This window comes from Crocodylus porosus, unplaced genomic scaffold (assembly GCF_001723895.1).
Source record: "Crocodylus porosus isolate Cpor-Errol unplaced genomic scaffold, CroPor_comp1, whole genome shotgun sequence".
NCBI classification, from domain to species: Eukaryota; Metazoa; Chordata; order Crocodylia; family Crocodylidae; genus Crocodylus; species Crocodylus porosus.
Window position 1 is genome coordinate 47,140,846 of NW_017728949.1, and position 15,013 is coordinate 47,155,858.

The 15,013-nt window shown below is 41.0% G+C and overlaps 1 protein-coding gene across 3 annotated transcripts in view; it reads left to right on the forward strand.

Annotated features, from left to right (window-relative positions):
- Positions 1 to 2,320: 2,320 nt before the first annotated feature.
- The window catches only part of GALNT3 (polypeptide N-acetylgalactosaminyltransferase 3), a 22,679-nt gene continuing 9,986 nt past the window's right edge, over positions 2,321 to 15,013 (forward strand). For all 3 annotated transcript variants that reach the window (XR_002104394.1, XM_019553590.1, XM_019553591.1), the window contains exons 1-6: positions 2,321 to 2,926; positions 8,567 to 8,739; positions 10,381 to 10,530; positions 11,188 to 11,422; positions 12,273 to 12,390; positions 12,832 to 13,032. Coding sequence is in view for 2 of the 3 variants with exons in the window: in XM_019553590.1 (XP_019409135.1) it covers positions 2,415 to 2,926; positions 8,567 to 8,739; positions 10,381 to 10,530; positions 11,188 to 11,422; positions 12,273 to 12,390; positions 12,832 to 13,032 (1,389 nt within the window). In the remaining variant the exon portion in view is untranslated. The remainder of the gene's footprint in view (positions 2,927 to 8,566; positions 8,740 to 10,380; positions 10,531 to 11,187; positions 11,423 to 12,272; positions 12,391 to 12,831; positions 13,033 to 15,013) is intronic.

Consider the following 15,013-nt stretch of genomic DNA (forward strand, 5'->3'; position numbering starts at 1 on the left):
CCTGCTCCCTCTCCCATCCCCCCCCAGGTCAGCCCAAGCCCAAGCGGCAGGAGTCCCTCCCCAGGGCCCGCGATTCACCACCCCCAGTGCAATGTCTGTGGGCGCAGGGGGAGGTGGGAGCGGAGCTGACTTCCTGCCTCGACAGCCACAGCAGTGGCAGCATCTCCCGCAGGCCCGGCCACAGCGCCCCCTGCGCCTGCCTGCCTGCTACACTGTGACCTGCTCCAGCCCATGCAGCCGGCAGGGGTGGGGCCAGCATACAAATGAGGAAGGGAGGGGTGGGGTGAGGAAGAGACACGGTGAAATGAGGGGGGAGGGGAGGAGCCACACCATGTCGGCAACATCAAGCTGACATGGTGTGTGTGGGAACCTTGTCCCTTCCTCAGCCCTTCAGCAGCTGTTAGGAAGCTGCTGAGGGCTGGGGGAGGGACAAGGGGTGGGAATGAAAGTAAACATTCCCCTCGCAGCACCGTGGGCCACAGAAAATGGCTTGGTGGGCCACTTGGATGGCCCGCAGCCGTATGTTGGACAAGCCTAATCTAGATGATTAGCAGATATTCTGGTTTTCCCTGATTTATTTAAAAAAAAAAAAAAAAGCAAACTGTATATATGCACACATGCGCGTGCGCACACGTGTGTGTGTATATATGTATATACATGTGGCATTTCATTTTAATCATGGACTTTCAGGGTTGTATCGGAGAATTTGTTTTGTTTTGTTTTTTAAATTGGGGGAGAAAACCAGAATCCCTGCTAATCATCTAGATGAAGATGAGGGGCAAGGTGGAAAGCTGAATACCCAGTAGGGCTGTGCAAAACAACACTGTTTCATTTCAGCTTCCATTTTGCTGTTTCAAAGGGACGGTATCTCATTTCATCATTTTGTTTAGTTTTGAAGCACTGTTCCATTTTTTGTCAAAACTGTTTCACTGTATACATAATAGGTTATAATGGGGAATCATGAAAATGCCTAGAACTTTGTCATTTATTGCCTGAGTTAGATGAAAATTGCAGGGATGGTAGCCCCTTTAGAGGGCATGAAGTCTGCCAAGTTCCAAGGAGATAGGTGAAGGGGTTTTTGGGAAACTGTACTTCAAACTGCTATAAAAGCAAACCTTGTGTCACTTGTCGGCAGCAACAGCCTCATGTCATCCTACGTGCAGATCTGGGGACCTGTGCCCCTGGGAGGGCTGTTGGGCTGTGCTGGACTCCTCCCAAGGGTGCAGGTCCCCAGATCTGTGCATGGGATAACAGGGGGCTGCAACAGGAGAGCCAATGGTGGAGCCAATTGGAGCACAACCGGGCGGTGGGAGGCTCCACGCTCCACAGAGATGAGCCTGATGGCAGAAGGTACAGGACAGCCACTGGCCAGGACTGTGCTCCAAGCAGCTCTGCCAGCCCCATGGAGCTCAGCCCAGTGGTGGGAGGTGGCGGGAGAGCCAGTGGCGGAGCTGCTCGCAGTGCAGCCCTGGCGAGCACAGCCCAGAGGCTGGAGGCTCCACAGCCCCACAGAGCTGAGCCTGGCAGCAGGAGGCAGTGGCTCTCCACTGGCCAGGGCTGTGCTCCAAGTGGCTCCACCACTGGTTGTCCTGCCGCTGAGCTGTGCTCCATGGGGCTGGCAGAGCCACTTGGAGGACAACTATGGCTGTCCCCCACCTCCTGCCACCAGGCTGCTTCAAAACTCAAAATGTTTTGAAACTTTTGAAGCCCTCACTTCATTTCAAAGCTGTTTTGAGGCCTTTTGTTTCATTTTGATTTCACTGTTTCCAGCTCAAAACACATTGAAACAGCTTTGAAACTGAACACCCGTCAAAATTTTGCACAGCCCTAAGACCCAGGTGCAGCAGAGCTGTGATGAGTTGAAGGCCCCTAGACAATTGCAATGGGCTTTCCCAGTCTGAGACTACCGGGTGAAAAGAAGACCTTTCAGAGAAGAAGGGGGGAAGTGAGTTATGTTATTTTGGACTTTAGCGTGAAGTTGTGCAAATCTAGTGTAAAATAAACATGCATAGTTTGTGAGGAGGGAAGGTATTAGAAACTGTGTTCCTACTCAGTATAACTGAAGCTAGGATAACTAAGGTCCTGTTTACAGGACATCGTTACAACAACTTTTGTCTAATTTTACCCAAAGTATTACTAAACATAGACAAGAATTTATGAAGTGAAGCACTAAAAAAACCTTTAGGCAACCTTAATTATGTCATTTTCTAACTTTACTTTGAACCTATTAAATTTACACTTCATTTTGTATTTTGAAATGTAGTGTACATTTATAGAATATTCTGTGTTTGTTAATGCCTTTTCATTTTTTTTGCAGGTGTTACCATTTCAAGAAGTATTCTTGTAACCAATTCTGTGCTAAGGACCGTCTTCAGTAGAGGCTTCTATAAGGGTGATACATTTCTAATATTAGAATGGCTGTCAAAAGAATAAGACGACAGTTAAAGAGACTATTTTCCCACTGGAAACTTTGGAAGTTTAGCATTTTTATTTTTGTTTTTCTAATATGCTTATTCTTATTGCAAAGAGAAGTAGGTGTTCAAGACACTGAAAATGAACCAGGGATGAAGCCCATTGTGGGAAAGAAAAGTAATGTGCTGGACCTTGTGTTAAATGCTGTGAACAATATTAAAGCTGCAAACCCAAAAATGCAGATAAAAGCACCTGTTAGGCAAACCAAGATTCCTGGAGAAAGACACTGTTTACCAGGCTATTATACAGCAGTGGAACTGAAACCTTTTCTAGATCGACCTCCTCAGGACCCTCATGCTCCTGGAGCTTCTGGTAAAGCATTTAAAACTACCAATTTAAGTCCAGAAGAACAAAAAGAGAGAGAGCGCGGAGAAGAAAAACACTGCTTTAATGCATTTGCAAGCGACAGGATTTCTTTGCATCGGGACCTTGGCCCAGACACTCGACCTCCTGAGTATGTTGAAATCTTTACGTTATGAGGCCTTGCATGTAGAGACCAGGCAGATTCAGAAAGTGACTCTGTCCACATTTTAATTACACAGAGCAATAAATCAATCCACTGGCATCACAGAATAATGTAAAACAGGGCTGGAAAGGAGCTCAAGAAGTCCCATTCTTCAGCTAAATCAAAACAGTCAGGATCGATAGGAGATGGGAAGTCTCTCATTTATAAGTTGAGATTTGAATTGAAATGTGGATTAATTGAAAACTTGTTAAAAAATCCTATTTTTTTTGGATTTAGAGATTTTTAAGCAATAATATTCTAATGAGTTTCTTTGATTATATTCCTAACATTTACTTCTCAAAGACTTTTTTCCCCCTAAAATTTCCTTCTTTTAAAAAAAAAAAAAAAAAGAAAACAAAAAAGAAAGAAAACAAAAACTTAGAGAAATGTCAAATAGAATTTGTATTGGATTTTGGAATAATATTCTAGAAGGGAATGAAAAATATAACTTTATTGTACATAACAAAAGGTTTTTCCATAATAAAGCAGGAACGGGGTGGTTTTTCCAATTACTGAATTAAATCCATTAGTCTTGCTGTCTAATAATTACTGAGAGAGAATCATAGAAGTCGGGTCGGAAGGCACCTTATAGATCTTCAAGTCCGACCCCCTGCCAGGGCAGGAGAAAAAACTGGGCTCAAATGATCCCAGCAAGGTAGGCATCAAGCCTCCTCTTAAAGACCCCCAGGGTAGGAGCCAGCACCACTTCCCTTGGAAGTTGGTTCCAGATCCTAGTTGCCCTAACTGTGAAGTAGTTCTTGCAGATGTCTAATCTAAACCTCCTCTCCAACAACTTGTGGCTGTTATTCCTTGTTATGCCAGGGGGCGCTAGGGGAAACGAGGGCTCTCCCAAACCCTTCTGGTCCCCCCTTGTGAGTTTATAGACTGTCACCAGGTCCCCCCTCAGCCTTCTCTTGTGAAGGCTGAGCAGGTTCAGGTCCCGCAGTCATTGTAGGGTCTGCCCTGTAGTCCCCGGATTGTGCAGGTGGCCCTCCTCTGGACCCTCTCAATGTTGTCCACATCTCTCCTGAAGTGGGGCGCACAGAACTGGACACAGTACTCCAGCTGTGGCCTGACCAGTGTTGCATAGAGGGGGAGGATCACCTCCTTGTCCCTGGTAGAGATGCACCTATGGATGCACGACAAGGTCCGGTTAGCCCTTCCAACGGTGACCTTACATTGTCGGCCCATGTTCATCTTGGAGTCAATAATGACTCCAAGATCCCTTTCTGCCTCCATGCTCTCAAGAAGGGAGTTTCCCATCTTATAAGTGTGCTGCTGGTTACTACTGCTCAAGTGCAGCACCCTGTACTTGTCAGTGTTGAAGCGCATTCTGTTTTTGCTAGCCCACCCCTGTAACCTATCCAAGTCTTGCTGCAGTCTTTCCCTCCCTACAAGCATGCTCACCTCACCCCAAATTTTGGTATCATCAGCAAATTTAAACAGGTTGCTTTTCACCCCATTGTCCAAATCGCTGATAAAGAGATTGAACAGCACGAGCCCAAAGACCGAGCCCTGGGGGACTCTGCTGCCCACTTCCCTCGAGGTCGAATATGACCCATCCACCACCACCCTCTGAGTGTGACCCTTCAGCCAATCTGCAATCCATCTGACTGTGTAGGCATCAATGCCACAGTTGCCCAATTTTTTAATGAGGATGGGGTGGGAGACAGTGTCAAAGGCCTTGCTGAAGTCCAGAAAGACTACATCCATGGCAACACCTGCATCCAAGGCTTTTGTGACCTGATCATAAAAGGCAATCAGTTTAGTCTGACATGACCTGCCCCTAATGAAACCATGTTGGTTGCCCTTGAGCATCATCCCTGAAGCCGGTGCAGATGTTCTCCATTGCAGATGTGCTCCATGATGATCTTCTCAAAGAGTTTCCCTAGGACTGAGGTAAGACTGACGGGCCTATAGTTACCTGGGTCCTCCCTCCTCCCTTTTTTTAAAGATGGGGACCATGTTGGCTACCTTCCAATCATCTGGCACCTGGCCTGAGCACCACGAGCACTCATAAAGCCGTGCCAAGGGCCCTGCAATAACCCCTGCTAGAATAAGTCTATTATTTCCCTGGAATCCTATATAACAGTAGTTCAAGCTTTTCAGAGTCAAGGCACCCTTTCATCACTTTTTTGAAAGTGGCAGCACCCCTGGCTGCACCCCTCCATTTCTCCCATAAGCAGGACTGCCCGGGTAGAAGTCTCCCACACACCTCTTTTGTGGGGGGGAGGGAATGGGCTAGGAAGGGCTACAGCTTAAGCCAATTCTGTCTGCTTTAGGGTTGCTTAAGCCAATTCTATCTGCTTTAGGGTTAAGTATGTTAATGTAGCAGGAGCATGTGTGTGCTGAAGCTCTCCGTACCTGGCAGGTTTTTTTTTTTTACCAGGTCATCAATGCAATAGCACTGGAACCCCAGTTGAGATCCACTGCTATAGAAGTTTTACCAAAGGAGCTGTAAGTTCCTTAAGCAGTCCATATCTGTAGTATAAAACGTGCATTCTCTGTTGGATGTGCTTCTAGTGGTTGTAAATTTCCTGAGCTGCTGCTCTTAGCCTGTAAAATTCAACATGCCATCACTATGCCTATTCAGACTGCAAAATCCATAGGCAGAGAGAGACTTGCAGAATATGCAGGCTGAGCTCCGTAAGAGTGTTGAGTGTCTTATTAGTTGACATGATGATTTCAGTGTCCACAGATTCTAAAGGAAATAAATAGTAGGTATAGAGCTTGTGAGAACACTGGGATATAGTCTTGTTTTCACAATGGATATGCTGTATCTATGGTTCTTTTATTCTCTGGAGAGTGTAGTCTCCGGATCTTGGAAATTGCATAACTTTTTACATTTCTGAAATCCCTAAGCAAAATTTTCTTGCCTTCTCAAAATTACAAACTTCTGTGGATGTGTCTATAGAGATGTGAAGGTCTTTGAAATTAGACTTATTTGTCTGTGTATGACACAGACTGGGAGAGGCATGTATACTCAGCAGAGGTTTAGATATTTATAGAAATAAATAATCCATGTTAAAAAAAAAAAAAAATCTTTGCCCTTAGGCTTTAGTGAGAAGAAATTTAAAAAAATGTGGGAATTCTCAGAGCTGTCCTTGAGGTTCAAGCTTAATTGTGTCAAACTTCTTGAAGTGCCCTGGAGACTTACTGTGACAGCTTGAAATGAGATGCTCATATACATGTGGACCTTGGCAGTGATACTCAGAACAGTTTTGTGGAAAATGCACGTGGCCAAAAGAGAAAATTTTGAGTGCTTGTTAGTTTGGTTTTGGCTTTTTTCCTTTTCTTTAAGTACATAACTATGGTTACAGAGTAAATGTGTTCTTTGCATGGGTTCAGTCCTCCTTGACAGGGGGTTTATCGTGTAACTACTAAAAAAAATTATTGCTATTCAATATAACTATTAGTCTGTGCCCAAGAGGGTCCAGGAGTTGCAGAATGTCATGAAGCAATTTTCTTTGAATTGTTGATGGGAGAAAAATCAACCGTAATTACCATAATAAATATTCATTTATTTAAATTATATTTGTAGAAGTTCAGTGGGTTGACGATGAGGCAGGAATACTGTCTTGTCTGTGTCTCTCAAAATTGAATCATGCCAAGCTTAATACTGGCTATAATTTCTCCTCAGCTGATGTGTCTACTGGTCTGCATGTCATCATTTATAGCATTTACCCTAACTCAGCTGTTGTCAGCTGGGGGTAGACGTATCCCCAGGGGTACTTGGAAAGGGATAGGGGTACATACAGGCGGGTGGGGATGGAGCACCACCATCCTGCTCTGCCACCTCCCAGGAAGGATGGGTGGAACGAGGGCAGCAGCTCTCCTCTGTGGGCTACATAGGCGCCACCTGGCTGGCCAGACATGGCAGTGGTGGGGGATCTTGTGGCTGCCACCACCATCCACCACCCTGTGCCGCTGCCACATGTAACACCCCCTGTTCCACCCGAAGTGTACCCAAAAGGTCAAGAAGTTTGACACAATTAAGGTTGAAAATCCCTGCCCTGACTAGTAAAATCTTCAATGACAGCCCAGTTAGTGTATAACTGTAGATGCTAAAAAAGATTTTTCAGCTATAAAGTCCATTTCTCTACTAAAAAAAAAAATCTACAGAAAGGCTTAATTTAAAATACCATAGCTGGTGTACAGGTGATGCCTTTAATTTTAAAACAAATTAGACAATGCTTTAATATCTAAGGTAATGTTTCAATGTAAGGGAAGATTCCCGGCTTCTTATGCTTGTTGGGTGCTGTTAATATATATTATCTCTCTCTTGGCTTGTGTTAAAGATGAGAAGCATATATATTTAGCAGGTATTATATAGTCAAGGATACTGGTTCAACAAGGAAAATGGGAAAATAATTCTGAACGTGTGTGTGTATTTTTATGCTCCCTTCTCATTTGGAGAATTATGATCTTTGGATACCTTTTTTCCGAATATGGGCGTCATGTATATGCCTGCCAAAGCTTTTGCTTTGCTTTTGTTTCTGAGGTCCCTTACAACCCTAATTTTCTATGATTCTATTGTTCTATCCCTCCTGACTGCTTAATAGTTGCCATCCACTTCCTTTCTCTAAAAAGTGGCAGAAAAAGTTTACGATTGATGTTTAGGAATTCCCATGCAGAATCAGGCCCCTTAAGCCCCTGGACCAGCTGCCTGGCTTTCCCCTGGAAAAACTTGGGGCACTTCTCTCTAAGCAGGGAAAGTCAGGGGTCCCCTCTTACGAAGATCGGCTCCAGGATCTCCATAGGCATTCTCTGTAAGCAGTGAAAGCCCATGTGGGTCTCACTGTGGAGGCATAGGATGGGAGGAATGTCCAGTGTCCCAAGATTTCATGCCAGGACTCTTCCAGACCTGCCTTGGGGATTTTCAGGGGCCATCTGGGTAAGTGGGGGAGCCCCAACTTTTTTTGCTTACCCAAATGGTTCCCCAGAGATCCCAGGAGTGGATCTGGGCAGGCATAGAAACTCAGACTTTCCCCACTTACCTAGACATGTCCCCTTTGGATGGTCTTGATCATAGGTCTAAATATGGCATAGCTGCTGGCTTCAGTGGCAAGTTGGGACAAGGAGTTCCAGAGTCTGTTTGTGCATTAGAAAAAGAATTTCCTTTTATTATTTTAATTTATTTCATTTTGGTATTATATATTGTTCCTTTTACTTCTGGAGTGCTCATGTTCATATATACTCTGTAGTAGTAGTAATAATAACAACTGGTAGAAACTAGATGAGCCAAAATCTGGCCTGATGAATGCACGGGTCCCATTGACTTGCATGGAAGCTATATGGTTGTATACAAGATCAAATAAGGACAGAAGCTGCTAACTGTTCAATGGAACTTTTGCTGTCCAGTTCCCCACACCTTACTACACAGAGATACTATGTAACACCTTCTTCTATACCTTTGTGCTCCAATGCTTGAATTATGATGGAAACTGTAGAAGAAGAAGAAAACATTAAATGCCAGTAACTAATGCATTTTAAATTGCAAAGAGGAAGAGGAAGGGGTGGTTAAAGATTTTGAATTGAAATTCTAGTTCTGTATTCTATATAACATTCAAAACCTTTTAAAATCTCTAGATGCATTGAGCAAAAGTTTAAGCGTTGCCCACCACTGCCTACCACAAGTATTATCATAGTTTTTCACAATGAAGCATGGTCTACTCTGCTAAGAACAGTTCACAGCGTGATGTATACTTCTCCTGCCATACTGCTAAAAGAAATTATTTTGGTGGATGATGCCAGCGTAGATGGTAAGACAAATCAGAATTTTACAATATATTTTTCTAAAGAATACTCTAGATTACATCTTGGAATAATCATTCAAAGAAGTGTTGGTAATCATTGGTTTTTAGAAAAGGGCTAAAGATTAGTCATCTTTTTTCTTTTTTGTTATTGAATGCATGTTTTGCTTAAGTTACCCTCATGCTAGATTTAAAAAAAAAAAATACAAGGTTTTTCTCCATTTAGTGGGATCCAGTGTTTCTCCACCCATGGCTCCACTAATGCAGTTTTGAAAATTGTGTAACACTGTTTATATTGCATAACTGGCCATACTCTCCCTTGATGAACCACATTATATTTCATTTTGTGTAGAATAAGCAGTTCAAAGCTAAAACAAATAACTACTCTCCATGGTTTTAGGTAGTGATTACAATACCTTTCAAGCATTTGTGCACATGTCCAACTTTAGGCATGTGAATGTCCACTTGAAGTGTTGGATAAGGGGGCAATATGAAAAGAGACCTCCTTTCCCACAAAATATGGCATTTTTAAATAACTGAATATTAAAATAAAAACTGCTGCTGCTTCTAAAACTTTTATACAGTCATCCATCTGAGGTTATTTAAACAATAATTGTTTTTATGTACATTTAACTGTACACAAATTGTACAATTTAAAATTGTTTTTAAATTACATTTAAATGCAGAGGCATAATTCTGAACAAACGTTCAAATTAATGTATCCAGGGTTATTTGATATTTGGAATATCAGTGGCTTTGGAGATGAGATGAATTATTGAGTAGCAAAATTCATCATTTAATAGAAAAGAAGATACAAAAAGCCAAAATTAAACCTAACAGATGGAAAAACTTAGAAGTTTTTGTCTACCTGTCTATGTAAAATTCTACTGGCAGTTAAACAGTGTAGTCATTAATGATCCTTTGTGCCTGCAAACTGTGCTCATGTACTCATCAGTAAATGCAAAGCTTTCTCTTATGGGCATCTTTGTGTATAATATGGATAGTGAAGTACACGGTTACTGTTTTTTCTCACACAGAGGGGTTTAAATATGTGGGGTCCCAAAAACTTATGATTCTTTGATTTAGTCTATAAAGTGCATCTCTACCCTACCTTATATCTGAAATAGTAGTAATTTCTGTTTTTGAGGTGAAATAATGTTTAAGTTTTGTTTCCATATTGTGGGATTGCTTAAAATTATTTTATTTACATTTTCAAAGACTCGGTGGTTTTTGGTTTATACTGAAGAGTCTTCGATAATTCTTAAAATTGAATACAGGTTGTCATAACTTTTACTCTTGCTGTCTGCCTATGACAAAAATACATTTTAGGGTTGACCTAAATAAAATGGTATTCCTTGTTTTCATCTATGATGTTTTAAGAATTGGATTGGTGATGGTTAATTCCCCTTCAACCAGTCATAAGCAAAATGTTAATTCCTTTTAAACAAAACAGTATTTTATGTCTTTTATAAAGCTGTTGATAATCTTAGGCTAATCTGGAGCAATAGCATGTAGAAAAGTTATATATTTTTTTAAAGTTATCTTTACATATTTTAACACACATTTTCAGCAACAAAATAACATAAAATTAGGTGAATCGTAGCCAGTGTCATTTAAAGAATACCAGGAATATCTACTTTTTCTTTTCAGAATACTTGCATGATAAGCTAGACGAATATGTGAAACCATTTCAAATAGTTAAAGTAGTCAGACAAAAGGAAAGAAAAGGACTAATCACTGCAAGATTACTAGGAGCCTCAGTAGCAACAGGAGAGAGTCTCACTTTTTTGGATGCACACTGTAAGTATATTAGTGCTAATCCTATGATGTCTACTATTGATTTACCACAATTCCAGATAATTCTAATGTGTACATTTTGTTGCCAATTCATTTTATTTTCTTCTTTCTTTCTGAAAATATTAAAAGTATTAGCTTTGCCAAAATACGCATTTTGTATTACTGAAACTAAGTCTATATAGTACAGGGCCGTGTCATGCAGAAATACTTCATTCATGTGCTAGCTCCAGGCTTGAAAGCAATATAATTTTTAAAATTTTGTGTGCTATCTCTGCTAGTGTGGTGTTGTATGCAAGTAAACAAATGGTGTTGAATTAATGCATATATAGGTTACCTTAAGTGACTAGACAGAGTAAGGACTTGTCTACCTTGCCTGGAACCACAGGTGAGAAGCATGCCTTATCCACTTTTATTTATGGCGCTCCAAATTCTGGAAAAGGCACAGCATAGCTGCTTTGGGTCCATTCAACAAGTTTGATTTTAAGAAAATGTTCTCCCTTTTCTTCTGTAGGATTCAGTTCTACAAATGTTGAGCATATCTAAAAATATCCTCTTGAATCCTACTTATTTTATAGAATAACTAAAACTTCAAGTCCTTAACTGATGTTGTTGTTGTTATTTTTGTTTTTCTTCCTCCTCTCCCCCCCTTTTTCCCTGTAGGTGAATGCTTTTATGGCTGGTTAGAGCCATTGTTGTCAAGAATAGCTGAGAATTACACTGCTGTTGTAAGTCCTGATATTGCATCCATAGATCTCAATACTTTTGAGTTCAGCAAACCTTCTCCTTATGGACATAACCATAACAGAGGAAATTTTGACTGGAACTTGTCATTTGGATGGGAATCTCTCCCTAAACAGGAGAAAAAAAGAAGAAAGGATGAAACTTATCCAATTAGGTAAATGGGGGGAAATTGAAGGATATTTGGAATTCTTTAAGTTGCAAATTATTTCCTAGAGAACTTCGGTTATCCATCTGATATTTAAAACAGTCAGAAGCTCCAGATTTTACAAACAGTTTTTAAATATAAGATTTCCTTCCCCCATCCCCGCTAATTTCCCATCATTGTTGCAAGAAGGAAACTCCTACAATGGAAGCCATTTAGGAGCATTCATGCAGATAAACAGTCAACAGAATTTAGCCACTATGTCATCTAGTTTTGAACAGTTAAACAATGTGATGGATTGAATACAAGTGGCTAGTATATGCTATCATTCTCAAAAGTGGGGAGAGAACAAATAAATTTTAGGTAGAGAACTGTTGTTTATACATACAGCTAAAGAACATGTCTGTATTTGGGAGATATCATTTCAGAATGGGCCAACATACTTTAGTTAGCTTTAGTTAGTAATATTAAATGTGGTGAGTGACTCCTTTCTTTTTGTGTTTTGGAAGTGTTTGAGGCATTGCAACTGAATTTTGCAAAAAGAATTTCCATAAATGAAGGCATATTGCTTCTAAATTCTACCGCAGTTCTGGTGATGTGGACTGTCATGCCCAGACTTCAGGGTGGTTTCTACCATGGAATGTCAATCATAATAGCTGGCCTTCTCAGTATACTGGCCAAAACCCAGATGCCTTTGCCTATGTGCCTTGCCATTTCAGCTGGTTAACTCTGTGCTTGCTTGCCAATTAAGTTATTAGCATGATTATACTAAGCCCTAAACTAATTTTAAAATAATTTAAATAAAGTTTTAATCCTGTTCAGTAAATTAATGATTTAACAGTGATTTTTTTTCTTTTTGCAGAACACCTACTTTTGCTGGAGGTCTCTTTTCAATATCAAAAGGCTATTTTGAATACATTGGAAGCTATGATGAAGAAATGGAAATATGGGGAGGTGAAAATATAGAAATGTCTTTCAGAGTAAGTTTAGAAAGATGAGATGTATAACCATTGCAAAAATCCAGTAAATATGTCCACTAAAAAATATCATATTTTAGTGTTAGTTGAATGATAGCAGAGAGTTCAAGAACATGAAAACTGAGCTACCTTTGCTACAGCAGGAGTCCATTGCTCCTAGCTAGGGGTAGAAAAACATAGAATAAATTACATGCTTGGTCACTCAAGTAATTTTCTAAAATGCATGTTTGAGTTAGATATTCAAATTTTTGGTTTCTAGCATTCACCCAACTAAGAAATCCTATTTGAAGGTATAACATAAGTTAGCACTTGCTGGGAGCCCATGACCAGATTTTTTTTTTTTTTTTAAAAGGCTTAACATTAAAATTGCAAAATATATGTTGATTTTTGAGCTTTATAATACTTCTAACTACAGTGCACTTACACAAAAAATATTATTATTAGGTATGGCAATGTGGTGGGCAGTTGGAGATCATGCCTTGCTCTGTTGTTGGCCATGTCTTTCGCAGCAAGAGCCCGCACACTTTTCCTAAAGGTACCCAAGTGATCATACGTAATCAAGTCCGCCTTGCAGAAGTCTGGATGGATGAATACAAAGAAATTTTTTACCGAAGAAACACTGAAGCAGCAAAAATTGTGAAACAAGTAGGTGGTGGTGGTGGTATTAGAAATCACACTTGCTGCATTGAAAGTTTTGGTGAGCAAAAGTTATTTATTGAAAAAAGTCTGTAAGAAGTCTAGATATCATAATCAAAAGTACTAAGCAGGTTGTGTTTGATATACTCAGTAACATCTGGAAGCGTGACGGCAACCCACACGAGAGATCCTTTTTTTACTTTTCTCTTGCATTCTATTACAATTTGTTAGGAGTTTGCTTGTGTTTTAAATACCAGTAATTATAGGAGTATCAAAAATACTGATTTATGAACTCAAATAAGGCAAAAAATCATGTTTTTGCTAGTGTCATCAGAAGTGGAATATTTAGCATGCTTTTGTCCTAAGTATTTTGTTTCCTCTAAGGTAGGTTTTGCAAGACTTTCATTTCACGACACAAAAAGAAAAGAAAATGACAGCTATTTTTGCTCAATAAAAACTTAAAGGAAATTGAATTTTAATGTGCGTGTTATGAAAATGATGGAAACTGGTAAAGAGTTTCACCATGCCACATTTTGGTGAGGCTTTTTTAGCAACCAAATTATTTGTGAAGGGAAAGTTTGTAAAATCCCTTTTTTCTCTCTGACAGCATTCATTTTCTGAACTACGCAAAGTTACAAGGCAGCAAATCAGACTGCTGAACTTTGCCTTGAGAGAGGCCACAACATCCCTGCCAATAGATTCTTCAATTTTTTTGATAGTTTCTACTTCAACACGATACACAGTCCTTTAAGTTGGACTAATTTAATTATATGCATTTCTTTATTATTAATTCTGCTCTTTCAACAATGTATTAGGCATAAGATTGTTCACACATATAGCAATTTAGGCTGGTAGCTTTCTCTAAAGCCTAGATAACCTTGGATCAGATCTCTGATGTACCTCCACTAACTTTCTTGGATAAATTTGGTTCATTAACCATTTAATATTTCAGACTTTTATTGCAAACACAGCCTTCTTAGTTTACTTTTGCAAAGAGCCTAATAATTTGTTATTGCAATGGACTTCTTGTATGATGTTTTAAGGTTCATTTAGATTCTCTGATCTTGATGTGGTGTTCATAGAATCTTAGGAAAGTAGGGCTGGAAGGGACCTCACAAAGTCATCTAGTCTGCTCTTCTGCCTGGAAGAGCAGTCAGCCAGAACTGACCGCTCACATAGGTTCTTGTGAATGCAGGACCTCCATCTAACCCAGGAGGTGCACAGCCCCACCAGGGGGGCTGCCTTGTTGGACCTGGTGCTTGCCACGGGAGATGACCTGGTGAGGGGGCTGCGGGTGCTCGACTACCTGGGAGATGATCATCGCCTGCTGGAATTCACCATCCAGCGCAAGGTGGCAAAGGCCTGCAGCAAGGCAGCAGCCCTAGATTTCAGGAGAGCAAACTTCAATGAGCTAAGGAGAATAGTTGGGGAAGCACTGAGGTCCCAGAGGGGAGGAGAGCCAGGTGTCCAAGGAGAGTGGTCGGTCCTTAAGGAGACGATCCTCCAAGCCCAAAGGGAGGTAATCCCAACGCGGATCAAAGGAAGCAGGACGGCACACAAGCCCCCATGGCTCACCAAAAGCATCCGGGAATGTCTCCTAGCTAAAAGGGAGGTGTACACCCAATAAAAAGGAGGGGCCATCACCAGGGATGACTATACTACAGTTGCTCGGTGATGTAGGGGGGCAGTCAAGAAGGCCAAAGCAGAGATGGAACTGGGAATAGCTTCCCAGATTAAGGACAATAAGAAGTCCTTCTTTAAATACATAGGGGGTAAAAAGAAGGATCCGGGTAATGTGGGGCCCCTGCAGGACACGTTAGGAAATTTGTTTGTCACACCAGACGACAAAGCCAACATATTTAATGATTTCTTTGCCTCCATTTGCCTAAGCACTAACCGGAACAGTCACCCCCCTGCTGGCTCCCCCCCCGCCCCAGGGAAAGCACACCTAGGCCAAAGGTTAGTGAGGAACTAGTTAGGGAACTTCTGG